Below are 27,551 nucleotides of genomic sequence, written 5' to 3'. Positions count from 1 at the left end.
AATCAAAGACAATAACAATGCTAGCAAGTGGAAAGGTGGCTCATATTGTACAGTTAATTTGAGTGCCTGCAGCCCGACCACAGCAATGGCATGATATCAAAGAGAATGATAAAATATAGCATCATTATTATTTATCTGAATGAATATAATGCCTTGACGTCTCTCCTGTAAGCGAGAGTGGTTTGTATGTTTGTTACGTCTTCAAATAAAATGAGATTAGAATTGAATCTGTCTGCTTGAAATGATTTTACTGACCCAATATAAACACAGGAGGGTTGTTTCAGCAGTCAATCATGTTTTTATTAACATTCCAAGTTAAATTAATAAACGCATCCTCGCTTTCATTCATCTCCACCACTCACACAATAAGATGCTGTTCAAGTGTAGACAAGCACACACTACAAGATTTCTTAGATTCATTATTCAGGCAAAATTTTCAAATGAAGAATGAAAAGAAAACACTCATATTCGTGTGTAACGGTCTGTCCTGGGCTAAATACATGTAAAATCTTGTATTGTGCATCCACTGTAAGACATTCATTTACACACAAACACAGACACTCAAACTGAGATAAAATGTTACATACAGGTCCAGCTGACACCTACCGAGCACACTTACATAACATTTTCTCTTCAGTCACACACAAACGCCCAGAAGTAGACATAATGTCCTTAAAGGGTCTGATATTTTCAAATCAATCATGAGACAAATACTTCAAATCACACATGCGTGCGCACACACACACACACATACATACACACAAATACCAGCTGTTTTGAGGGGACGTGATTGATTTCTGTTGTTAAGATTTTGTACTTGGGGCCAGGTTGAGGTTCGAAGGTCAGCCATGGGTCCGCTTACGAGTCTGCTTTTGCCGCCGTGGTTTCAAGATGACGTAGCGCCTATAGGTGGTGTGTTGGTCTGATATAAACGGGATGTAGAGCGCTCTGAAGAGAGGAGATGACCTGATAGAGAAACAGGTTGTATTAAGAAACTGCATCCGTTTCTTTCAAGTCTTTGTGCACAGGAAAAATATAGATGGAGTTAATTGGAGTTGAACAGGACATGTTGACAACAAATGTCTATTCTGGGACTTTTTTTCTTTATTATTATTTTTCTAAAGCTACAATACATTAAAAGGTACTATTTGTAACTTTCAGAAATGCTTGTTAATAGCGACACCTGTGGCCGTGAAATCAACGAAAGTCAGCGTTGGGCTCGTGCTCGCTCTAAATAGACATGAACGAGCATCGCTCAAAACAGTGAGGCGACACATGTCAGCTAAAACCACAATATCACTCTATATTTCAGCTGCTTGGCAGTAATGTTAGCTGACCAGACGAAGGTCTCTCCATGAATCACTGCTGATACTGTGTTGGCTTGTCCTGCCTCAGTGTAGTGCACAGTTTAGCTGTAAAATGAGAACATTTGTGACGCCGTCGCCACTGTGAAATCTAGTGAAGGAACGCCATGTTCCGGTCACATGACCGGAGCACAGCCAATGGGAACGCTCTCTCAATGAAATGACCTGTGATTGGTCAAAGTCTCCCGTCACTGGCTAGATTTTTTAAAGCCTGAAAACAGAGCCATGGTGCAGAAGTGTAGTTATCTCTCAGAACACTTGAATTACAATATGGTTATTATGGAATTTTTGCCCAATGATGCCAAAAACATACTGCCTACTGCCACTTTAAGAAAACAATGACAAGTATTGTCCAGAAACCATCACAGGTACTGCATTTAGTGTGCTAACTTGACTGTAGCTTGCCCCAAACTGCATGTGATTATCATAAAGTGGGGATATCTGTAAAGGAGTACCCATCTTCACTCTAGCTTTAAAACTGAGCCCGTTACATCCTTCGAAAGATCGCAAGTTGCATTAATGCGTGTAAGAAATTAGTTGCGTTAAAACGAATTTGTTATCACGTTAACTTTGACAGCCCTAATATTTCTGTGTAAATTACGCAGAACATTATGGAAAATACCTTGAGGCTTGAAGGAAAGGCTTATAGGCGATTACAGTCCACTCCTCTTTGTTGGCTGAATAACGTGGCTCAAGTGGTGTCTCTTCATCTGTGTCCAGATCTACTACGTAGTGGCACTGCCGTAAATCCATCTGCCCAGAGAGCAGAAATTTCACAATTAAAATACAACTACTATCAAGTACAGTGTCAATGTGTCAACAAACGTGCACACGTGTCCGAGTGACTCACATATCTGGTTTGCTCTTCCAGGTTCTGGTCGTTCATATTAGCTGGGATGATCTGTGTGGCCAGAGGACCAGAGGCGTACGGCTGGGGCAGCTGCCCTTTAAACTCAGACTGAATGAAGTGCAGTTGCCAGCTGGAGATTATTAAGAGAAACTTTCAGCAAATGACACAGTCACACCTGGAAATAACAAAATACACTTTTCACACTTTATTAGATGAAGACCTGGATACTGACTTGTGCGGTAGCAGGAAGCTGCTGGGGAAGCGGTACCACTCTTTTCCCACACACACACTAACAGGTCTGCCTTCAGGGACTGAGTGAAGAGTCGGATCCTTGGCGATGCGATGGAACTCTGGGTACAGGTCCAGAGGGGCGTGGTAGCCTGTAGATGGAGAAAAATATATAATTTCATCCATCTTAAACTGTTGCTTTTATTGCCTGATACGGTGCTTAGGAGAATAGTGTATACACACCTCTGAAGAGGGCGACAGAGCGAGACAACGACAGCACTGTGAAGACTACGACAGCGCTTAGAGCCAGCCAGTTGGAGGAGACCGTGTAGTGCTCCAGTCGGTACCGCTGGAACAGGAAGTGGTAGCATTTCTGCAAAAAATTAAATTAATCAGTAACAACTAATTTTTTATAGATTCTAAAAGGCACCTAATAAAAATGAAGCCAACTAACACAGATTACCGTTTTCCAACAAAATGGCAAAACCCACCTGTAGAGAGGAGAGGGCTACTGCCCCACTGAGGCAGATGAGAGGGTAGATGGGAAACAGAAAGCGTTCTTCTTTATGAGGTCTGGTGAAGAAAACCAACATCCACAGATACATGGGAGACAGAGTCAGCCAGTATGGACGGCCCAGGTTCTGCACTGCAGAAAACACATGTGTGTGCACAAGAATGTGAAATCACAAGAGCAGCTGCTTGGAAAATTAACATCACTGCACAAACAAACTCTTTAAGCATGTGTTTGGTTAATTTCTTGTGTTTGCTGCAACCTTATGGTGCCCCATACTGAGAAGAACTCAGGTACAGGTAACATTTTTGTAATAGCAACAGTTAATAGTTACGGGAAATAGTGATGGGATTACATCATATCCTGATTTAATCTGTTTCCCAAATTAACTTGTTAAATATAAACAGGATACAATGAGGTGTGTTATTACCACACCACTTATTATTATAACACATACTGTTCTGCAGAGGCAGACGACTAACACCCTTTCCATTCCCCAAAAAGGGCAAGCAATGACAACATTTAGTCTTTTTTTTTTAGTGTTGGTGTATGAAACACACACACAGTGCTCACCATTGAACCTGTGTAACAGTGTCTCCATGAGCGCGGTGAGTGGCAGAGAAAACAGTGCCAGAGCAAACACCAGGTTGAAGTTCAGGGTCCCATTTGCAAAGTAGAAATGCCATGGTTCCGTACCTGAAGATTGAACAACACAAAACATGCAAAATATTACAGCTCACGTACAAACTATCACAATAAAGACAACATATACAGTAGTTATTGAGTTACTTATAGGGAAAATCCACAGAGGGGATGGTCAAAGAATTTGTTATACTAGATAAAACATTGAATAATTATGGTGGAGACACAAGCCCAAAGGTCTTATACATATTGTGCTATTATCTGGGAATAAAGCCTACGTCTTTTTACAAGCTATTGGCACACGTTCAAATGGTTTGATATGCTTATGTTGATGATGGTATGCCCTCTAGAGTCCACTGAAAACAGTGCAGCTTGAAATTGTTCTCATTTAAGCTCCATTTGCTCCATTCTGTCACTAAAATAATACACAATCAGCCTAATAATCACTACAATAAATACCCTAAACGTGCATAAGCACTTCCAGTATTGTATAGAAAAAAGTGTTGATTGTGCATTTAACTGTAGCATGCTAAAACTACTGATGGAAATGTCACTAGCGTCAGCTCATTTGACCTTTTCAAGGGAATTTTATTGCTAGGCAACAGCTTAGGTCCATGTTTACTTCCTTGTCAGCATATGTCATTCACATATACTGCAATAGGAAATAAACTGGGACACATTTGTTCACATTTACAACTGTGAAATGGTCTATACCTCACGTTCTGTATTTCTCACAGCACATATTAAACAACTACCGCTGGCGGTTGGCTGGTGGTTGTAATAGAATCTGGTACAACACAAGCAAGCTCTTTTTTCTGCAGTTGCTGTAATGAACCAGATAGCTTACCAAAGAGAGGGCTCTGTGTAACATGATGAATTAGATATTATGAAAATGTCATTGTTTATGTTACAAAAGTAAAACCTTATGAAAAGTACATCATGCCAAAACAGATTAAAAATTAAATTAAACTGGCAACATCAGGTCAGTTTTTCGACAAGTATATTTTGCTAACATGATATAAAATGACACATTAATGATGTGTGCGCTTGTGTATTACCATACAGATCAGGTCCATGTGGTGTGAAGACATTATATAGAAGAATATTGAGTGGAGCAATGACCAGTTTGCCATAAAAGAAGGAGTCTACTGCCACGAGGGGTACCTGAGGAAGACACACAGGTCAAACAGATGAGGAAGTGAATGGACCCGTTTAACTTTGGCAACATAAACATACAAAAAGTATCTATACAGAGTGTGCGTATTTACCATGTCTATGTCTGTGTATATATTATGTAATTTTCTATATGACACATATGAAAAAACAGAGGAGAAAATGTAGTATCCCGTAATATTCATGCATTAATGATGAGCTCTTCCACTGAAGGTCTGTGAACACACTGCAAAGAAACTCATATACATAAACCTTTGTCCTGTAATATGCAAATTTAAAGTTTTACATGCATTTTCTAAAAATATTCTCACCAGAAGCAGAAGCAGAGCAACAGCCGACCAGGTGACAAAACTTTTCCACTGCTTCTTTAACACCAGCAGGTCGAAGGCAATCGGAATCCTGAAGAGAAAATAAATCAAAGCTGTATTTAAGAGTAATACATTTTAACAAAAATATTGACGACAAACAGGCGTTTTAGTTTACAACCTTACCCGACCAGAGCAGAGAACGGCCATCCAAAGATGGCGCCGGCGGCCACACCCATGATGGCTAACGGTGTTGAATCCTGAAACCACCCCGTCATGGCAACAAGTGTTGTATACATACAGAAAGAGGAAGGCAGGAATGCTGAGGGGCAAGAGCAAAAGAAGAGGATGGATCTCAGATACATGCCATAGTCTTAATATGTTAACTGTGCAAAGCCTTATTCATCTGACCGTCAGGAACAGGGGAATAAAGTGAACATGGAGACCAGAAATTGAAAGAAATATTTGTGTCACAAATATGAATATTCCATCTAAAACTGAGGTCTTCAACAGGGGGTCCGCGACCCCTAGGGGGTCCGCAGAGGTACTGCAGGGGGGGGTCGCGAAATTTTCTTCTTCTTATTATTATTATTATTATTTATTAACAGGTATGTTTATGCATGGCAGTGGCACTAATAGGCCATCCCTCATTTTCATTTCCACATTTGTTTAAAATAAAAATGTCAATTTGAATAGCTGGTATGCATGATTATCATGCAATTGACAGACATTGTTCATATTGGCATTGGTATCAGTTAACAAGGTATGTTTATAAATGGCAGTGGCATGGCCACCCTACTCACTGTACCTTACACATGTTTAAAATAAAAACATGAATATATGAACCTGTGTATTATTTGAATAGCTTTGTCTTGAATGCAAAATAACAAGGTACATTTATACATGGCACTAGGCACAGTTTAATATAAAACACAATTTTATACAATATATATAGTAGGGGGTCTCTGCTCCATCTCTCCATCAGTTTGGTGGTCCTTGGCCTGAAAAACGTTGAAGACCCCTGATCTAAAATATACTGCACACTGTACAAATGGCAATTCTGCTCCATATTATTTATCAGTATGCTGATATGGCAATAAAGAGGACAGGAAAAATACGTCTCTGTAATAAGTTATTCCAAAAAGATGGATGGTAAACACCAAAGAGGGCTGGGATGGAGGTAAATAGATAATGAAAATTGAAAATGGGTGAGAAATGATGAGAGAAGGAAATGGATTTAAAAAGTGAATAAATCTGACCAACCTGCTGACGAGCAGAACATTCCTGTGCTCAGGACCAGGAATGCCAACATTAGACGGCCCACATGCAAACCAAACTTCTTACAAACTGCCCTGTGTCACACACACACACAGGCAAACAAAATGGTTAAGTTCCATATCATATATATACATAAGCCAAAGCTCTTAGGATGCCCACTTGCATTTAAAGAGGAGTGTAAACTCACTTGTAGAAATAGAGCTCACAGACACAGCAGGAGAAGGCTAAGACACATCGTACAAAGTAGAACACCAACACCTGCAACACAATCACAACACAAGCCTGAAACTTCTGCAAATATTCCTGTATAATGACATACACACTTCTATGTGTGTGTGCATGTGTGAATTCATGTATGGGTATTTAATGGAAAAAGGTGCAAATGTGTTTAAATAATTTCCCACAGAGTTTATGTTCCTACATACAGTCCTCTTGTATCAGAAGAGAGAATTAGGAACCCTAAAGAGCTGCTGATGATGCTGTAGGTCAGCTGAGGTCATATAAAATATCAACAATAATGACAATCGTTGAAATGACAGCAAGTGTGGAATAGTTACCTTGTTTGTCTGTAGAACATGGGCATGCAAACAAGCAGGAAGAGCATGTAACCATAAGTAAGCGTACGACCTGATGGCGTACAACGGAGAATATTCCCACGTCTGCATCCCTGTGCCGTACAGCAGGTAGTGCATCTGTCAAAACAGTTATCAACAACTACAGATTAGACATTCTGACATAGACATAAGAAAATCCCTGGAAGAGTAACATTAGGATTTCTGACGAGTACCACTCACAGGCTCCCAGTAGTTGAAGGTCTCATCGCAGTCTGAGATGTTGCTGAGCAGAGCTGCACAAAAACGTGCAGAGAGCAGGCATTTAAATGCAGTTGAACCTTCTGGAGCCCATACCTGCCCTCCACGACTTATCGACCTATTTTAAAAAAAAAACACAGATGCACAGTTTCTAAATACCCTACATTAATGTGTACTATTATTACGATCAAAATGTATTAAACAACATCAAAGTATACCACAACCTAGTTAAATAATGCATCATGTCTGCTTTGAGCATACTGAGTCTAATTAGCCATGAAGCAACCTAATGAACCTGTATACTGGTCTTTGATGCTTGTCCACGTGTTTTAACATTCACAGGCTTAACTGACTGATGTTTCCAGTGCACCTGCTTTTAATAAAACACCAACTATGGTAATATTTCAGAGCTGACTAATTAATATGCCCCTAATTACTAAAAATACGTGTTTGTGCCTGTATTACTCTGATTGAAAGAGGGAGACATAATAATTGAACTACAGTATGTCTGAGCAATATCACTCACTGAATCAAAAGGCCTATTAAAACTCATTATATATTACAGTTGCACATCTGTCCTCCACTACTCTTCCGCAGCACAGCCATAAACGCATATCTCATTGTATTTCACTGCACATATTGTTTGTGTACTGTATGTGACAAATAAACTTTTGAATCCTTTAATCTATCCATAGCTAGTTTCTAGTAGTGTGTTTACAACGAGCAAATTGATGAAGATATATTTTAGGTGCATACTTGTATTTGGAGTTTCTACTAGAACATATTTACATGCTTTAATGTTCAAAAAACGCTTTACTTTTCTCATACCGGCTGTGCTGTCGCACCTCTTTTCACCCGCTGTCTGAAAGGCTGTTTGAGCTCCTGACTCGCCCTCCCAAAAAGCCCAATCTGTTCTGATTGGTCAGCTGGACCTCTGTAGTGATTGGTCAACCGAAACAAACTCTTCAGACTCCGCTCCAGCTCCACTCTAACTAACTTTGTTTGAGGGTGTGCCAAACTAGCCGTTATGCAAATGTATAACTTGATGACATCACCACATTACAGAAGAAAAGGCGGGAGTTCAAGCAAGGCATTTCAGGCAGTTCAGGAGAAGTGTTTCTGTGGCGGAGAGTAACTCCTTTTTTAATGGACTTTGGGCTTTGTAACAATGCAGACCTTTTACAGGCACAAAAAAACTATATAACACACTAAAAGAAAGGGAAAACACAAAAACATAATAGTTCCCCTTTAAAAAATAAATCACAATAACATCTGTCTGATACTACATTATAGGTAGAAAAATACTTTAATTACTTCCGTTATCTATCATTGCCCATTATAATTACCTCCCAGATGTGGATAGCTGTGTGCTTGCTCAGACTAAGTAATTTGAATAAGTAAAGAGAGTATTTACAACCATTTCATTAGTGTTTATAGTAACAGTGCTAACCTGCACTCCTCCTTGTGTCTGGTTCATCAGATTAGTCAGCTCAGTTGCAATTTAGCATTGATCCTCATGTTACGTTTTATTATGACACGTCACCTTACAAACTGATATTATTATTAGGACTAAAGCAACCTGTCAACAACAACAACAACAATAATCACTGATTAAAAATAAACCTTTATGTCAGTGCTGAGCACGAGTTGACCCCTCTCGTGACAGTTTAGGCTAACTGTTGTCAGTTCTCATAAATGTGGCAGTGTGACAGGAGCAGTGTGACAGGAGCAGGGGGAATGAATGAAGCTGACCAGGGAACACAAATTAACACAAATTATTGGGGCGGAAACACAATTGAACAGTCATAACATTTAAAAGTACTGTAAAGACACAGTCATATAGGTTATAAGGTGAACGTTATTAACGTTGTTATCGTGTTGCTGTGTTCCTAACTTGCTGGATGTATCAAAGGAGCTAGCTAGCTAGCTAGCTACCGTTAGCTTCCCCTGCTCCGCCTGTCAGTCAGACCGGGGATGGAGCTCACAGCACCGACCGACTCTAACGTCTCTTCCCCCGGCTCATACTCACTCGTGCCGAGTCTCTGTGGTTTTACTGTCATCGCCGCTTTTCTCCTCTTTCGATGGCCGAGCTTCGGCAGGGACGTTCACGTTGTTTGCATCTTGTCTGCTGCCTCGCCTGGTTCGCTGCCGAAGCGCCTTGGCCGCCATGTTTTCCGATGCTGCTCCCGAGTTGCGCTTCGTGCATTTTCGTCTCTTTCCGGTTATTGACTTAAAGTGGCAGTAGGCAGAATATTTTGGCATCATTGGGCAAAAATTCCATAATAACCTTTCAGCATATTGTGACTGTGGACTCAGGGTGAAAGATGATCTCAGTCAACTCAGCTCAGCTTTCTTTTAACTTTATTCTAATTTTTTTTACACGAACAAGGAACAATCAGTCACTTGCCCATACGTCTTTACAGTCCCTGGTAAGTTATACTTAGGTTTAAGTGGAACAGTTCTTTAACAAAAAAGAACAGGAAAAGGAAATCAAAAGCTGCTTATAAAATAAAAACAACATAAATCCCAAATGTAAGAAAATATAGAAAAAAATTGAATATTGCAATATTATGTTTTGTGATACTGTATAGATTCTGAAAACACTGTATTGATTTTTAATTAATAGTTTACATGCGGAGATGAACTCAGTCAATACTTTATTTAATTTGCAAAGAGATGCACCCTCTCAGTGTATGTGCCCTCTCTAAGTAGTGCTATGATGTTGGATGTTACAGGAACTGTTAGAAATGCAAATACAGATCCCACTGTTTTGACTGCATAAAAAAAGTAAACATTGTTTTATTATTATTTTATGCATATGGTGGTGTATTCTTTATACTATGAGTTTTCCTAAAATTAGATTTTAAAAAATAGCAATATATTGTAATATATTGAATCGTAACCCGTTTCATGATATGTATTGTATCGCCAGATTCTTGCCAATACACAGCCCTACTCATAACTATTTTTCCTATAATAAACCTTCAAAGATCTTTCCAGGAAATGATGGACTCCTAGTTACCCAGAAGGCTCATGCATAACATCAAAGGAAGAGTTGTGGAAAATAAACAAAAGTACATTTACTCAAGTACTCTACTACTTCAGTACAATTTTAAGGTCCTTGTACTTAAATATTCCCAATTTAAGATACTTTTTACTTCTACTCTACATTTCAGAGGGAAATACTGTACTTTTTAATTCACCACGTTTATTTAACTGCTATAGTTACTTTGATTTTATATACAAAACATATGATATATTTATTAATTATGATACATTGTTATAGATTAAAGGCCTCACATACCTGTGCTACATATGCTGCTGATTAGACCATCGGGCTGGGATTTACATAAGGTCATAATGTACTTATAAGAATGATAAAGTTATAAATTTCCCCTCAACAAAACTAACAGAACTCCTGAAGTCCTGAAAAAAATATTTTTGTAACTTTTTAACATGATAATATCTTGTGTGCATAACATAAAAAAACACATGTATCATCATATGTTCATTATTTAACATTCTGAAAGGGGCCATTTTGCATAGTGAGTACTTTTTACTTTTGAAACTTCAACATTTTGCTGGTATGTAGGGAATGTAGGACTTTAACTTGTTACAGAGTATTTTTACACAGTGTTATTGTTACTTTTACTCAAGTAAAGGAGTACTTTTTCTACCACTGCAGAGAAATAAACTGGCTTTGCTTGTACAACAGAAATGATTGATTTCAGGGCTGTTTTACTGCAAAATACTTGCTTTTATACTTTGTTACAACATGCAGTACATGTGACTTTTATTATTTTACTATGATTCTAGATAGACCAAACCTTTATGTTAAATAACATTTTTATTGTATGATAATTAAAACAGACACAGATACGCATAATTCCAATCACAGCTCAAAGACATACTATAGCACGCAATGCCTCAACTACTGTAAACACTGTTCAACTACAGTTTTGCAGATTATAAATTTGCTTAGCAGTAACATGTAATCATACTGTCTCTAAAAAAAGGTTAAATGTTAAATCTCTGATCCTTCTAGAGATTCAAGTGTTGCTACCTGATGGTGGTTTGCAGGCGAGAGGTGAGCAAGGTTTCCAGGTCTTTGTGAAACTGGAGGGCTTGAGTGTGTGACAGAGCATGTGTGTGTGAGTGGTAGATGAGTCTGTAGCAGTAACTGGTCTGGCTCAGGTCAGGATGTGAGAACATGTCTATGAGTTTAACCTGCTCCACGGTCCCGTGACCGGCCTCTCGGATCACGGCGCGGAACTTCCTCTCCTCCCACGTCAGCCCCGTCCAGAAGCTGATGTCGAAGCTGAAGTGCTCAGGGAACAGGGAGAACGGGTGGAAAGGTTCCCCCGGCGATGGACAGAGTGCAAAGTGCTGTAAAAAGCGTGGGTCGTGTGACCACAGCAGCCGCCAGTCTGGGAGCGAGAACAGGAGCACGGCGAGGAGGTCCAAATTTAGGGACACAGTGACACTGACAACGCCACTGTTGTCACTTGCCAACACCCTACCAATCAAACCCTGGGGCTGTGCCATCAGACGCAGACCCCCCTGTTCTGTGATTAGGGAAACCCCATAGGGTGCGAGCAGCGTTTCCAGCTGTTGTCTGAGCAATTTCATTGGCTCACATTGTGGAGGGAAAACACCTCTGAGGAGGAGCTGGTGAAAGGCAGGCAGAGCCCAGAGGTTGACGGACATGTTCCTGAACACCAGGCCACTAATGCCAAATAACAAGCTGGTGACGCCATTGCAGCCTCCACAGGGCTCCTCCTCCTCATGTCCTTCAACTTCAACACTTTTATTGTTTTCCTCATTCTCCCCGTGACTCCCCGCATTGTTCATCAACTCTTCTAGTTCATCTCTTCCAGTTAGGAGCTCTTCCATCTGAGGGAGTAGCGATGGACGCAGCATATAATAAAAAACACTTTCCCCTTCAGGATCTACATCAAGAGGGCATGCTCTTAAGCTCTCAGCTCCTTTGCTCCTCACCTTGTCCACTTTATCTGAGGTAACATACGTGGCCGACAGAGTGTCTCGCGTGTCTGCATGTCCCCGACTGTCCAAAATGGTCAACTCATCTCTGTCTGTAGAGGCATCAGAGTCTTTCTGAAGCGGGTGGATCCAGTAGCAGTGTGTGCTGTCGACGTCACGGCAGCACGCCTGCAGCTGTTTGGCCGTGAGGAGGAAGGGAATGGTCTCTGTTGTCATGGAGATAGACCACTTATCTGCCAGTCCTTTGAGAAGAAAATCCTGCACCAGCCTGACAGGGTGGACAGAACCTGAGCAAAGAAATCCCCTGATGAAAGAGAAGAGACAGTGCGTGGTTACATAACTTTTTTTTTGTGTGTTGGTGGCTATTACTCAAACAGCAGAGTGTCTGCGTTACTGTACCTGAATATGTAATCACTGAGCTCAGCTGGTATGTTGTACTGGACTCTGTCCCCTTCAACTGCCTCCTCAACTGTAAGTATCTGAGCAGGGGCGTAGGGGAGGCTGCGAGTAAACACGTGGAGCAAACCTTTCTCCACATGGAAGCCCTTATCCTGACTCCTGTACATCAGCAACATTAGAGATCATCAGTATGCAAATTCACACACACACACACACACACACACACACACACACACACAACGGGCTGTTTCTATATTTACATACTGTAACACTCACCTTTACTCCTTACCTGTATCCGGTGCACTTGTAGCTCTGGTATTTCTCACTTTCAAAAGGACAGACATCACTGAGGATTAGGTGTGCCTCTGCTGCCATGGCAGCCACCTGCCAGCTGTTGTGCCACTCTCGCTTCGGGTGGTCCGCTGGCGTCCCGCCCTGTCCGTTGCACAAGGAAACATGAACCTCCCCGTCTTCAGACAACACCTGAACACAACTGGAGGCACAGAAAAACAAGTATTCAGTATGTCATCATGGGAGACAGTGTTGGAAACTTCTTCAGTTCATAAAAGTATGTACACAATCACAGCTGGGTGAAAATGATGTCCACAAGCAGCCATGAGATAACTTAAATAAATTAATCAAACAGACAAACATGATTTAAATCAGGAACTGTCTGATCAGTGCCTGAAATGGGCAGGTACTCACCCTGAATACCCTTACTTCTTATTGCATACCCTCCACCTCCTGGCAAGTTTAGGTGCGCCCCTAAACATCTGCGTAACTGCGTGTCTGCGTAAACACAACTAGCTTCATTCTGAGGAATCAGCACTGAGAATGCCTTTAGTATTCCTTCTCATTATCTAATTTAATCTGTAGGCCATACCTAGACCCATATATCATATTTTCAGTTGGTTTTATTGTAGCATAATAAATATTATATGTGTATACAATTTTTTATTGTATTAATAGCTACATAAAAAATATGTATTAACCAAATATACATTTATATACAAATTGTGGAAATGTATGTTGTATGTAGGCCTAATATATGTAATGAAATGCATACAAAAATACATTTGAAGTGGGATATATTACCAAGATAAATATAAATATATGATGATCATGTCATGCAAATGCTGAATTAGGGTACTGGCACCTTTTTGGTCTAATTCAGGCACTGTGTCTGATCAAAGAATAAGCATTGGACGCCAGCTGTCGACAGTTGTCAATACTTGGTGCTACAGACAAATTCCAGTCAGTATAAAGAAACAAAACTCAGGAATGTTCTAGATCTATTCATAATTAGGGATGCACTGATCCGACTTTTTCAGTCCCGATACCGATACCGATAACGATACCTGGGATTTGGGTATCGGCCACAACCGAGTACCAATCCGATACCAGTGGTTAATTAATAGGCTGTATGCATCACTGTTTGGAAGTGACTGGGATCATTATTTTATGTGTAAGGCAACATCAGGCTTGACTTAAACATTGCTTTCAAACTTTGTCAAACAAAATGTAACAAATAAATACATAAATATAACTTTTGTAAATTGTTATTTATTATTGAAATAATAAATCATACACTAGCAACTTGGCAAAAACATCTTCAAAACTAACAGGAAATACAAATCAAGTGTAAACTTTTTTTAATGCAGCAACAAATTGGTCAAAACTTAAATAGGAATTACAATTCCAGTCTATAATGTACAGAGTATATAAACATAGAATTGAATTTAATAGATTAGCCCCAAAGGTCCCTGATACCCGATCCAGCTATTTGAGTCAGTATCGGCCCGATATCCAATATCTGTATCAGTATCGGTGCATCCCTATTCATAGTTTGTAGTTATTGAGCTAAACATTGCAAAACCAGTTTTATGAAGTGTCATACATTTGGGAGGGAGAAAAGTAACAATACCCAACTGCACCACAGTAATTTGTTTTTAAATTAATGGTTTGGACACAAACTAAACACTGTATAATTCTTTAACCAAAAAAAAAGTTTGGACCTTGAAAGATATTTTTGTCAATCTATTTCAACTTGAATGGGTAATGTTATAATTATATTTACACCAGCTGACATTGTGTAAAATATTTAGATGTTGGATGCTAAATGCTGTGAATGGATTGAATCCTAATGTAAGATGCAGTTATACCTGAGGAAGAAGTTCTTGAGAAGTTCTCTGTTCTTTTTAACCCCACTCTTTCTCCCGCAGTGAGGAAAGTTAAACACCACACGGTCAAATACACGGCCCTGAAGGGACCCGCATTCAGCCAGTTTAGTGCAGTCCACCTCGAAAAGCACCACTCCACCTGATTAATACAAAAAACAAGTGTACAAAAAATGGCCACAAAATGCAACTTTGTGCAAATATAAAAAGTACAATCCGTACCTGAGTCCTTGATGATCTTCATGTTATCGGCTGCGCCTTCATGCCGCAGTGCCTCCTCCTGATGCTGCTGGCAAGTGGCCGTTATGCTGGTCTCTGTCTCGGAGTATAACTGGCTCACAGAGGCAGAAAATGAGAAGTTCCCTTCTCCCACCAGCAATATGGACTGCGAAGGAGACATGTTCACTCCAATAGTAAATGGGGGACAGACCAAAACCTTTAACAAAAACTCAGTTCCTTGAAGGGGAGTGCAGAAAGGGAGAGAGGCGCGTAGAAGCCAATGACCACCTTCAGTCTTCTTCACGCTCTAATATAATCGTAGTAATTGCATATTTTAGTAGGTAAAGTCCGTATCTTGTGTCTAAAACGTGCTCGGCTAACTAAACTGAAATAATATGGACTGTACTGCAGATTAAATCCGTTGACCTCCTCCTGCTGCCCGGCGCTGCAGTACATGAAAGCTGAATAATATCTCACCTGTAGCAGCCAACAGTCTTAAACGCTGTGTCGCAGATACAATAGTCCGACAGGAAACAAAACTCCAGGAACGTTGCACCGATTCCCCGAGCACTCAAAGCCCCACAACAGGAAAACGAACGTATTTTAAGTCAAAGTTAGGTGATTAAAATGTATAGTTGTTATTTTAATAATATTACTACGAAGTTGCTGGTTTTATACATGTAAATGTAAAGGCGTAATTTCTCACACCACATAATCCCCGTCGTGTTTCCAGGGGGACATATTTGCAGGGTGGCGCATCACATCTGGAGGAGGCAGCATCAGTTGATCTCAGCATCACTTACCTTCTCGTATATAGTAGTTTATCTATGGGAAATTCTACCTGACATTGTTTCTAATGTGCAATTCTCAGTTCCGCTCCGGATTTTAACGTCTCTTGATAACAGCGGAAGTAGGTGGTAACACAATAAGTGGCGCACAGATATGAGTGTTTTTGCTGAAGCTAAGGTCATGCTAGCTAACGGAAATGCTGCTGCACCTGCCTATGAACACATCAGCCAGCCTTGCATGATGCACATAGTCGTAATCATTCTTGCAGCTCAAGTTTTAAATCGAATATCAACTAGTTTAAAAAACCAGAGTGATACATTTAACAATATACGTTTGTATTCTTAATTTTGTTTGCATCTTTGATGTCAGTAACTTATTCTGTAACTCTCTGAGTGTAGGTGTTTGTACAGTAACGGACCTTATTATATATTTATATTTAAATGCTCCATTTTGTAAGGGAAATGGGTTTTCTTTATATTATCAGGGCATGGTTTATGCTCTGCCTCTTCATATAGGACAGAGTCTGACTTTAAATAGTGCAGGTACAGGATGCAGGTGATACAAATAAATGGTAATAGCATCATAATTGGCCCTTTTCACAGCAGTCATTTTGACATGTCATAGCAGGGTAAACACAGGTGTAATTGATCAAATTAATTATGGTCCTATTCGATTTAGTGTGTCACTGCCTTTCCAGTCAGCCAGCATGCACATTACCAGGGCCATAATTAATGTTATTAATTATACCTGGGTTTACCCTGCAATGCCATGTCAAATTGGGTGCTGTGAAAAGAGCATATAAATCTGTCCTTTTTCTCTTTGTGTATTGTAGGAATTGTTGCGCCCACATGGGCAGCGTTCTGGCTTTGTCTTCCGGTCCGGGCCATCAGAACTGGCCTTTCTCCACGGACCCACCTCCTTCTCGCTGGGACGCACATCCTGCTCACTGGGACAGTCCGCCACGCTGGGAGAGGAGAGATGGCCGCCTACCCAACCCAGGCAGCTTTCACTCTCTCCACAGGAGCTGCAAAGGTACGTCTGGCTAAAAAGTAAGAACTGTGTAGGTCACACAATGGTAATAAAGAGGTGCCGACCACACAGCAGGCCCTACATACAGACAAGTAGTAATGTTTTTGATCTGACTGTTTTTCTCCCTATCTCCCCAGATGTGTTTCCTCAACAGATTGAGGGAGTAAAGATGATCCTCAATAAAACTCTGAGCAGCTTCTTCAAGGTCCACCCACATTAATTCACATTCCAACAATTTGTTGTAAAGATAATAAGGCTCTTACATCTGAAAATGTCATAATGCCTTATCATTAACATGATGTATGTGTTGGCTTCCAGGTCAGTCATACTCTCCACCTCAGTGCTGTTAGTCCTTCATACTATCGATTCCATGTGGAGCATCTGCAGTCGGATGATTTCAGCAAGGACAAGGTCAAGCACAAGTCATCACATAATAAATATGTCACCACTACGTTATCATTAATGTGCTTAGGTGTATAGAACGTTGACCGGTTGCATCTTGCTCCTTCCTTACATTTTTAGGACGCTCCAGCATTGATCGGTGAGATGGACTCTTCAGGCAGTCTGAACGCTCACGCTCTGCTGCATCTCACTGAGCGCGTACGAGCCAGAACAGTGTTCCAGGTGACATCCTAATATCTGTCCATCTATCCCATCCCATGTTCAGACACTGTCACTTTACATTACACAAAATGAATGCTGTTTGCTGCAAACGACTTAATATTTGAACTGCTGATTGTGTTTTAGACCCAGCAGTCCCAGTTTGTAACGTGGCAGTTTGAAACTGAGTACAGAGGGAACGACTTCACTGCTGCTGTGACAGTAGCCAATCCAGACGTCCTCAGAGAATCAGGTGAGAAATGACTGGTGGAATTTTATACAACTGTCAATTTAGCAACAAAATACATTATTGTGATATATCTATTATGTATCTGTGTGTGTTTCTCTTGGACAGTTATCCTCGTGGCACACTTCCTGCAGAGTGTGTCTTCTGGGCTGGTTTTAGGAGGGGAGCTGGTCTACCATCGGGGCCGAGCAGAGGAAGGAGGAATTCTTACTCTGGCTGGACAGTACTCAAGTGCGTTTCATTGCTAATCTGCTTTAAACACCAGATTTGATTGAGCTTCCTGATCTGTTTTGCGTGATTTTGCAGCGGCGTTTCGTCTTTTTTGTCTCTATCCATGTAGGACCTAACTGGGTGGCAACGCTGAATGCTGGGAAAGGAGGTGCCCATGCTAGCTACTATCACAGAGCCAATAAACAGGTACGGCAAATGCCACCGTACTGTATGAACACACCATTTACTTTTGGTGCATATTGAAAATGTGCATATGTTTGTGTTCACCAGATCCAAGTCGGTGTGGAGTTTGAAGCCAGTACCAGGACGCAGGAGACCACAACCTCATTTGGGTACCAGATGGAACTCCCAGAAGCCAACATGGTCTTTCGAGGTAAATTTCTTTCTGCAACTTTGAGTCAAATGTAATGCTGAATGAAAATTATGAAGAAAGCATTCAGTATATGAGATCTTTTATATGTGTGTGTATCCAGGTATGATAAACAGTCGGTGCATAATAGGAGGCGTGTTGGAGAAGCGTCTGACCCCGCTCCCTGCCACCCTGATTATGGGTGCCTTTGTAAATCACAGAGGGGACAAGCTGCAAGTGGGCCTAGGCATCAACGTAGGATAACCCTCCCCTAACCCCTGCCAGAGTTCCAGCTTGCTGTCAGGACATCCATCCAGAGACCTGTTTCAGAGGCTTCATGATGACCCCATCTTCCAAGGTAAAACCACCTGAGTATCGTGGATTGTTTGGGCATTGAAGCTCAAAACTCTGGGCTTGAAACCTACCTCTCAAAATGGAGGTGATGTGTTCTGATTGGATTTAACAGGAAAAAATGGTTGAACATTTCAAGATGCTCAACAACTGTGACTGGAGATGTGTTACTTTCCCCCTGAAACCAAACTGCACATCACCTTCTTGACAACGGAAACAGAAAGGATGAGAGGCATACTGTACTGTAAATGGAATATAACTTAAGGTTTTATACTGTAAGTAGTCATAAAGAAATGTAATGTATATAGATTATATGGAAAGATAATTGTGTTTTTCATGTTTTAGCCCATTAACTATAAACCTTGTATACCTGACCTTTCTGCTGACCATTTTCTAAAGAAAGAAATCAATTTGTAGAAACAAGAAACCTATTTAGGATAGGTAATACAAATGATCAAATTCACCTTATTCTTTTTTCAATCTCTATATTGGCTTACTGTTTTGTTTTTTTATCCCTAATGCCTAGAGGATCAATCTAAAAACAAAGTGGTCGGCAGAAAATTAATATGGGTAAAATCGTGCTAAAACGCCAGTGTGATCCTTAAAACTGTGTGTATGAGTAAGTGATTGTGTGCACATCTTTTTTTTGCCAGCATATAAAACTGTGAGATACCACACATGAACCAACAGCCTGCTGAGTGTAAGAGAAAAGGTGCTGCTCCATACATACTAACCTCCAGTGAAGGGATGTGAGAGTGGCTATGCACTGACTCTGCTGAGCCAGGACTGTACTGTATGTATACAGATAAAGGCATGTGGAAACACTGACCTGTATGCAACCTGCACTACTCACGCTGCTTCAGGGCATTTCCAGTCCTGTTTAAGTTGCATATGTATTATTTATACATTTAGGGAGCGACTGTCTTTTTGGACTTAATTTATTAAAGATGTTATTTCTATCATGTTTTTTCTTCTTCCGCATTAATACATTGCACTTGTAGATATAGCAACATTGTGTTTTAAAGCTCCACTTATCAATTTAATGATATGAAATGTCTACATGTAATATGAGGGTGGTCACTCATCGTGACAAACCAATGGAAAATTACCACCTAGCTCTGAACGCACCCTCAGCACCAAGGTGCTTTTTAGCCTCCTTTAGCTCTTTGTTTTGGTTCTACATACATAGTTTATCATCTAGCAAACTAAAGAGCCATATATTTTTCTCAGGAATTGTTAAAGACCAAAACAAAGCTAAAAGTAGAATGAATTTAGGATATTTATTGTGTGTCCGGAAGCACCAGAGACTCCAAATTAATGTTAATGTTTCTCCATGTCTGCTGGATGTTTAAATAGTTGCTAATATGTTCGACATAACAACTTTATGAAGCCCTAATGTGTCTGTTTTGTGTTCACCTTGGGTTGCTGTTCCACAAGGTGTACTCGGACAGCAAATTTTTGCCTTTGACCGCTGGACAGTTTGTGTGTTTTTGCTGCAAACAGCCAGTGTGCTAGCTAGCTAGCTAGCAATGGACACACCATTGTGTTTGTGTTCAGCTTAGCCTCTGACTGAACTCAGACCTCTCTGTTATTTAACTAACTTTCTGTTGCTTTCTTCCAGTCTTACTCCTTATTCCTCTCCCCTCTGAGCATTTATGAAACGGTTTCATAAAGTCCCGGAATTCATGCAAACTTTTGCGTCTAATCATGTCTTTCTATTGATATTGTATGCAAGTGAATGCACCGCCTCTAAAATTTTCTTTGCATTCTGTCTGAACTCAGTCAGAAAGACCAAGAAAATAAATAAAATGCAGCTTTAAGATACCGTGGTGACAAACAAACAACAGATTATAAACCATCCAATAGAGACACATTGATGGCTTTACATTTTTAATATAAAATAGTAAATTCTGACTGACATTCTGTACATATATATATATATATATATATAAATATCATAGGTCTGTAAACATTTCACTTGTTGACGCTGATATACACATTACAGTGTACATTATCTTGCTGCAGGAGCTCACAGTGGCAAAGATAAAGGTCCATTTAAACTCCGGCTACTTCTCTCTGTTATTTGTCTTTGAAAAAGGAGAAGAATCCCTTCCCTCCTTCTCCCTTCAGTCTCAAAGACTTGCTCCTTTGAAGTCCCACTGCGTTGTTTTTCTCTCGCTCCTTCTGTCTGTCCTCCTCCCTTTGCCGCACCTGCTGATTGATCACCAACCGCATGTCCTCCTGCAACAGGATGATGGCAAAACAATATTCTGCTTGTAAACTATTTTAAACGTGTTGCCGAAAGACATAATTTAGAATTTTCTATCCCTCTACACAAACTCACCTGCCAGGCCTCCAGCTCTTGAGACAGCACCACCTTGTGTTTGATGGTGTTGAGAAGCTGCTGAGTTAGTGATTCTTTCTCCTGACGCACTGTAGCCAATTCACTCTCTAAGAAACTGCACATTGATATGATGATTAGCAAAACATATATCGCTGTGGGCTCAAATGAAATGAGAATAATTCAGATAGACAAATATGTTGTTGTGTAGCATTACCTGTAGCTTGGCTGTCCAGGAGGGCTTCTAAATGGCTCAATTTCCTGCCTCAAAGACTCCAGCTCTTCTTTTTGAGATTGCAGCTGCAAAGTGTGACATTGAAATGCAAACATATTGTAATTATCGTAATTACAATATTTTTTCTTTCGTTTTTATTTTAAATACTCAGGTTTCCATCATCACTATACATTTTAAAGGAGGCATATCATGCTCATTTTCAGGTTCATACTAGAACATTTTTACATGCTTTAATGTTCAAAAACATATGATTTCTCTTATACTGTATCTCTAAATGTGGTGCACCTTTGCAAAGGTAGTTCTTAAGCTGTGGCCGATATATTCTAATGAGCCTGCATGTGACCTATAGGAAGGGGAGCCAAATCTGAATGGCTTGTTGAATCACATGTTTTCTGATCTAGGCAGTCCTAAAAAACTGATAGGGTTGTCTTATTTCACAGTTTGTGGGTTGGTAGGCACTCCAGATCCCCAAATGTATGTGCACAACCACTGAAAAAGTGAGTTTATAATATGTCCCCTTTAAAAATCCCCTTTAGGAATGTTTTCCCACAAAAAACATCCAGAATATATTATTATGTAAATATTAATTTCAAGTATGGACATAAAAAGGTCTCCTACTTCACTGAAAAGTTGAGTATACCTTTTTTAATGATTTAAACAACTAATCACACTCCTTTGCTTGTACTCTAGACAAATCTATTGCTATAGTAGCAAGGATTTCCTCCCATTTAAGACATTCCTAATCCATTAAAATGGAAACCAGCAACATTTCATCTTCTCAGGTCAATCATCAAGTTAAATTGTGTTTTTGAAAGTGTATGTGTGTTTGTATACAGTTCAACAGACCTCCTCTTTGAGCGCTTGTATCTCTTCATCTCTTGCTTGCAGGACTGTGGAGTGAGCTAGAAGAGCCTCTTTAGCCTGGTTAGAGATGTACACAACAACACAACAAATAGAAATGTCAGTCAGATCAGAACGATGATTACTGTACCAGGTGTTTGTTCTGTAGATGCAAATTTCGGTACAAAGAGGTTGGGGATTTTGGAGACCGGTTGGTATCAGTCTTAAACTATCAAAAGAAGGAAGTCGGTGCAGTTACTCTGTGTTTTGAGTGTGTGTGTGTGTACCTGTGATTGCTGAATTTCACTGTGCAGAGACAAAGGTTGTGTTTGTGTGCTGTCCAGAAGGCTGTCTTCTCCCAGGTTCAGAGCTTTTTGCTGTAGAGAGCGATTCACCGTTCGCAGCTCAAACACCACTCCCTGCTCCTGCTCTATCTGTAGAACAAACAAACACACATGGTGAGAGATGGGCACAAACATACACAGATCAAGAGCTCAGTCACTTTCATGACTTGTATTAATGAAAGAGTAAATATCTCCTGCAGCACATGATTCTCCCCCTGGCTTCATCTTTCAACTATATACAGTTAATCTTTAATACCAGTCAGTCATTGATCCTCACCTCTGCTTCTTTCTCTCTCAGTTTTATCTGTAGTTCCGACAGTCTGTCTCTCAGTCTGTCTCTCTCTGTGCGGAGTCTGACGCTGTCCTCCTGTGAGGCTTTTAGTTGTGCCTCCATGTGGGACCGCCGCTCCAGCAAAACTCTGTTCTGTACGGGAAGAAGAGAAAGTACTGAGTAAACAATGAAATGAAAGAAGTACATTTTAGTAATTAGAAAGACTTATAACTTGATTTTGGTGCTTTGAGATATGGATACTTAGGCCCCCAAGTCAGTTAAATCTCTGTGCGTTTATTCTGCTAATATCTCCATTGGTGCTTAGCGATAAGGCTATAGTCTTGAGACTTACTCGAGTCAGACTCAAACAGACCAAAACAGAACTCAAAATTTGATTTCAACTTGACTTCAATGAGACTAACTTGAGACTTCAAAACAGAAAAGTTTTGAGTCTCAAGTTTTGACTGGGTAACATGCCAAAACAATGACACGCAGGCCTTGGACATTTAATTATGAGGCATAATTCTTTGAAAGGACTTGGTTTCATCTATATAGAACACTGCAAACACATGCCATATCATTTAATGGTCAGCATACAGACAGGACTTGGACTTGCCATCAAGGACTTGAGACTGCATGGACTTTCCCCACAAGACTTAAAGGTAGTGTTGATAACATTTTTATGTAGACGAATATGGCTTTTTCTAAAAACAAAAATATTATGATTTAATATTTTGGCGGCTCCAAAATTATTTTTTTGTTTTGTTTTGTGGAAGACGTTTGGTTCCCACTTCTAACAAGGCTTGTGAGCCAATAGTAAAACAACGTTGGTATCAGGTGGTATCGCTGGGTCGTCAGATTGACGATAAGTGCCTGGTAACGACTTGTTGTGAAGTGAATGCGATGGAACGGGGGAGGAAGAATGTGACATCTAGTGGCTGTATGTTATCAATAGCACCTTTAGAAACAGCTCTCCTTACTTTCACATTAAATTATAATTTCACGTTATTTGGCCTTGTTTGAAATGTAATGCTTTTTGTGTATGACTGACTATCCTGCAGCATTGAAGATAGCATACTGTGTTCATGACTGTCACACTAAAATTGCTCCAGTTACTTTGGCATTGCTTTGCTTGTGTAAAACATTAAGAAGTGACTGGTCGGTTATACCTCCGCTTGAATGTTCCCTAATTGTGTGAAGTTGATATTTCGGCTGAAAGATGATTCGTCCATCTCTTCTCTGAGGGAACGAAGCTCGGTCCTCAAGGAGTGTTCCAGCGTTACAGCCTGAGTGGGTGGAAGATGGAAAAGTTGAGTGAAAGACGGGACGCCATAAACCTGCTAGTCTGCATTGCTCCCGTCTGCATGACTGTGACGTGACATCACACTTATGCAGACTATTCCAACATGCTATTTAGCATAACATACTTGTGATGTTCTTTTGTGGGCTAACAGCTTCTCAAGACAGGGTTAAGGTGGTTCACTGCTAGTATATACCAACCTCTGCTAGCTGCTCCACCAAGCGTTGGTTGTGATTGGCTAACTGAGTCAGCTTTTCGCTCTCATCCTTCCGTCGGTCGCGCCCTTGGCTGCGATGTTGCTCCAGCTCGGCCCTCAAAGCAGTTAAATCTGCAGTCAGCTCTGCCTCTCTCTGCCCGGACGCCAGTTCATTCATGTCCAGCTTCCTGTGCAGAACATGCTTCTCCTGCTGTAAAGCCTGAAACATTAAACACATTAACTGTCTTCAGGGTAACATGAAAATATCAGATATTGAAATACATGGATAATTTACGTGTCTGTATTCTTGTTACTTCAAGGGCAGTGTGTAGGATTTGGCGAAATCTAGCAGTGTGGTTGCAGATTGCAACTAACTGAGTACCCCTGCACTCACACCTCCCTTTCTAAGACAGAGTGCAAAACCGTGTTAACGCTGTTCGCCTCGCTCAGAGGCCATCCTTACATAATAACACTACTTTAGGTGCAATGGAAGTCCGACGGCGGCTGGTGGTACCACGGTTTTGCACTCTGTGTCTCACATTACCACAGTTTTACAAGTGTGTCAGAGAACTACGGTGGCCTTCAGGTAACGTAAAAACGTGAAAGGCTCTCTCTACAGCCAGTGTTTGGTTTGTCCGTTCTGGGGTCGTGTCTAGAAGGTATCCCGCAAATTGTGAAATCTGATCTGAGATCTGCAAAAACTTGCAAAAAGTCTTGCGAGACTTGCTGCCCGACGACCTATCCTAACCTTAACTATTCAAGATCGATGCCTAACCTTAACCATCTTGCGAGAGTTTTCCCCAACTTGCAGGTTCCCTACTAGATACTACCCCGTTCTGGGCGACTGTAGAAACATGGTGCAGCAACATGGCGGACTCCGTGAAGAGGACCTGCTCCCTCTGTAGATATGAAGGGCTCATTCTAAGCTAACGAAACACAATGATTCTTAGTTTCAGGTGATTATACACTAAAGAAAACGTAGTTCTGAATATTATATTCCATTTCTGCCAATAATCCCCTGAAATTGTACACAATGTTCCTTTAAATGTGAAGTGAAATTAAAACAAATGTGTCTGTTTTTCAGGCAGCAAGTGTTTGGAGTCAACAAGATTAGATTCAGTGACGCTAGTTCTTGAAAAACAGAATAGGCCTTTTTCACAGCAGACAATTTGACTTGTAGGCAAACACAGGTGTTACTTATAATAACAATGGCTCTGTTGTATTTAAGTGTCCCAGTTAGTTCTGCCAGGACCCGGAAACTGAAGCAGCTAAATGGAATGCAGCCATCATTATTCTTTATTTACACCTGAGCTTTTCCTTCTGCGACATGTCAACATGTCTTCAGTGGAAAGGGCCTGTTCTGTTCAGGGATACATTCATACCTCTTTTTTTAAGATAATGTTTTGGTATTTGCCTTCATTTGATAGTGACAGTGATAGTTATGAAAGAGGAACAAAGAGGGGGGATAACGTGTAGCAATGGGCCGCAGGTCGGATCAAACCCTGAGCCACTGTGGTAAGAAAAAATACTTCCAGGAATCCAGTGTTTAAAACGGCAATAAAAATACTACCATTGCTGCTACCATTTTTTATAATTAATAATAACAATAATAATATCTAAATTCATTTATCCATCCATGACCTTTTTTTGTGCTATTTTCATTCTTTATTGCAGTCATCTGTCTAATTGTTTGTCTAATTGTAAAGACACAAAAGTGTGGGACAAGTATGTCAAAATTTGACATCAGTAGTAAATCCATTTTTTTATTCCCTCATCATTATTATTTTTTTTTTTTTTTTTTTTTTTAAATGTATCACTTTTGGAATATATTTTATGCTATTTTTATATCTTCTTATTTTAAATAGGTTTTTAAATCCTACATTTTTGTTGATTGTGGTGGGAGAACTGTGATTTCCATTATCTAAGGTGGAACAAATTGAACCTTGATCATTCTTAGATACGGACTTACAAGTCTTGCCACATTTATAATGATTTGCCCTACAGGCTAGAATCACTCACGTGTCATTTGCTTGTTGGTAAGAAGTTGTTAGTGCTCCTTTTATTCCCACCTCATTATATTTCTTAGTGTTAGAAAGTTTACATAGTCACAAGAAACACTGTTCATCCTTACCTCCAGCTCCTTCTCCCTCTGCTCCAGAGAGGCTGCCAGCTCCTCGTTCTTCTCCAGCAAAGCCTGTCCTAGCTCTGCAGCCAGTATCAGATCCGTCTCTATCCCTCCTCCGCTGTCACTGCTGCCAGGAGACGTGGACGAGGGGAGAGCAAAGGAGAGTGAGACTGAGGAGGATGGGGAGAGAGGGAAGAAGGAGTCCTCCAGGCTGTGGGACGGGAGGCTCTTTTTATTGTTGGTGAACATTGTTGATAGCTTGTAGGAGTCAGTTAGACAGCATCATCCCAGCTCTTGAACTTTCTTTCGGTAGAATCCTTTTCTGTTGCTTGATGATCTGGTCTGGAGTGGGTTGATGAGTTTTAATTTTGTATTCCAGGTATGTCTCTGCCAAACTTGTTCTCCACTGTGGTGCCAATGGTCCTAATGCTGTTATCATTCAATCTTCTTCACAGGTATAACTCTATGGGCAAGAGAGTCAATCAATAGCACAGAAAACCACTATAAACAGATTTATTGGCTGGAACTGTGGAATTCAGGACAAGTATGACAACTTGTGTGAGTATCACACTGGTTGTTTTCTAGTAATATAATCTCACATGGCCTTTAAGGAGGTCTTTTGTCAAACAGGTGCTTTTGTTACTCTGACCGAAATACCAGCTCCACTATTATCTTTGTTCGGCTCCCCTCCCTAAATTCCAAAGGTATTGAGCTCCACTATTTCCTATCATTACAACAAAGTCTTGAATGTTCCTAGAACAGTCTCTAAAGTAATCAAATCTTAGTCTTGAAAGTCTTGCTGTTGTGTTGTCTCCCCCCCCAAATAAAGCTTGAAAAGACACTGCTACACATATTGTGATTTTCAGTCAGTGCAGGATCATATATATACGTTCTGTCTATAAAACCAAAATTTTGGTCACAATATCGTTGCTCTTAAGTCTCCCCTGACATTTCTGTCTTTGACGTCAAACTCTGCCATCTCACCTGTCAATACATTTCACTACCATGAAACCATGCTGTCATCCTGTTTAAATGAATTTAAAAGCTAAAATAATGAAGAAATTTCTACTTTTAATATCATCTGTTTTCATTATGAGAACTAACAGAACCTCTATGAACCCTTTGGCTTCGAAAGAAGAAAAATTAAAGTCTGTCTTACCTGACAGTTCCCAGCCAACTCACACCAAACAGGTATAGTCTTCCTGTTTGGTGAGTATGTGTGTGTGTTTGCACAGGAGAGGCTCAGCTGGTTTCCTTGGCAGTGGAAACATATGTAAATACAGCCAGCGGCTCCACCTCCTGAGTCAGAGAGGTAAAGAGAGCAAATGCTGTGACATCTAGTGG

General features: G+C 40.4%; 4 protein-coding genes across 8 annotated transcripts; 1 reads left to right on the top strand and 3 right to left on the bottom strand.

Annotated features, from left to right (window-relative positions):
• Positions 1–231: 231 nt before the first annotated feature.
• On the bottom strand, positions 232–9,371 carry alg9 (ALG9 alpha-1,2-mannosyltransferase). Of its 2 annotated transcripts, none has more exons than XM_074610719.1 (15): positions 9,193–9,371; positions 7,146–7,281; positions 6,909–7,043; positions 6,539–6,609; positions 6,337–6,425; positions 5,260–5,395; positions 5,080–5,167; positions 4,654–4,759; positions 3,527–3,649; positions 2,934–3,088; positions 2,686–2,791; positions 2,447–2,594; positions 2,215–2,344; positions 1,987–2,117; positions 232–966 (listed from the first exon to the last, which is right to left on the bottom strand). In XM_074610719.1, exons 1-15 carry the CDS (start codon positions 9,330–9,332, stop codon positions 843–845), a joined length of 1,818 nt encoding a protein of 605 aa, XP_074466820.1. In that variant the 5' UTR covers positions 9,333–9,371; the 3' UTR covers positions 232–842. The 2 variants fall into 2 exon arrangements, with proteins under 2 accessions (XP_074466820.1, XP_074466819.1); XM_074610718.1 differs by having other exon boundaries at positions 2,686–2,815; positions 9,193–9,370.
• A 1,620-nt stretch (positions 9,372–10,991) lies between these two features.
• On the bottom strand, positions 10,992–15,578 carry fdxacb1 (ferredoxin-fold anticodon binding domain containing 1). 2 transcript variants are annotated; one of them, XM_074612190.1, is made up of 6 exons: positions 15,437–15,578; positions 14,963–15,125; positions 14,726–14,882; positions 12,853–13,056; positions 12,564–12,722; positions 10,992–12,468 (listed from the first exon to the last, which is right to left on the bottom strand). In XM_074612190.1, exons 2-6 carry the CDS (start codon positions 14,982–14,984, stop codon positions 11,223–11,225), a joined length of 1,788 nt encoding a protein of 595 aa, XP_074468291.1. In that variant the 5' UTR covers positions 14,985–15,125; positions 15,437–15,578; the 3' UTR covers positions 10,992–11,222. The 2 variants fall into 2 exon arrangements, with proteins under 2 accessions (XP_074468291.1, XP_074468290.1); XM_074612189.1 differs by lacking the exon at positions 15,437–15,578 and having other exon boundaries at positions 14,963–15,430.
• Positions 15,579–15,712: 134 nt separating this feature from the next.
• LOC141753467 (mitochondrial import receptor subunit TOM40B) lies at positions 15,713–19,515 on the top strand. 3 transcript variants are annotated; one of them, XR_012590461.1, is made up of 11 exons: positions 15,713–15,869; positions 16,581–16,780; positions 16,915–16,982; positions 17,096–17,188; positions 17,300–17,401; positions 17,525–17,630; positions 17,733–17,855; positions 17,965–18,041; positions 18,126–18,228; positions 18,329–18,562; positions 19,209–19,515. XR_012590461.1 is itself a non-coding variant. In XM_074612192.1 (10 exons), exons 2-10 carry the CDS (start codon positions 16,597–16,599, stop codon positions 18,466–18,468), a joined length of 996 nt encoding a protein of 331 aa, XP_074468293.1. In that variant the 5' UTR covers positions 15,713–15,869; positions 16,581–16,596; the 3' UTR covers positions 18,469–19,515. The 3 variants fall into 3 exon arrangements, 1 of the variants encoding a protein (XP_074468293.1); XR_012590460.1 differs by having other exon boundaries at positions 18,671–19,515; XM_074612192.1 differs by having other exon boundaries at positions 18,329–19,515.
• Positions 19,516–20,428: 913 nt separating this feature from the next.
• On the bottom strand, positions 20,429–27,447 carry bicdl2 (BICD family like cargo adaptor 2). Its single transcript, XM_074612191.1, has 10 exons — positions 27,367–27,447; positions 26,214–26,668; positions 24,087–24,302; positions 23,756–23,872; positions 22,593–22,739; positions 22,259–22,405; positions 21,978–22,052; positions 21,114–21,196; positions 20,900–21,014; positions 20,429–20,796 (listed from the first exon to the last, which is right to left on the bottom strand). Exons 2-10 carry the CDS (start codon positions 26,454–26,456, stop codon positions 20,635–20,637), a joined length of 1,305 nt encoding a protein of 434 aa, XP_074468292.1. The 5' UTR covers positions 26,457–26,668; positions 27,367–27,447; the 3' UTR covers positions 20,429–20,634.
• Positions 27,448–27,551: the final 104 nt, after the last annotated feature.

Source organism: Sebastes fasciatus, chromosome 16, assembly GCF_043250625.1.
Source record: "Sebastes fasciatus isolate fSebFas1 chromosome 16, fSebFas1.pri, whole genome shotgun sequence".
NCBI lineage: Eukaryota > Metazoa > Chordata > Actinopteri > Perciformes > Sebastidae > Sebastes > Sebastes fasciatus.
The sequence above is the reverse complement of the archived record's forward strand: the minus strand, read 5'-3'. Positions and strand labels throughout refer to the sequence as shown.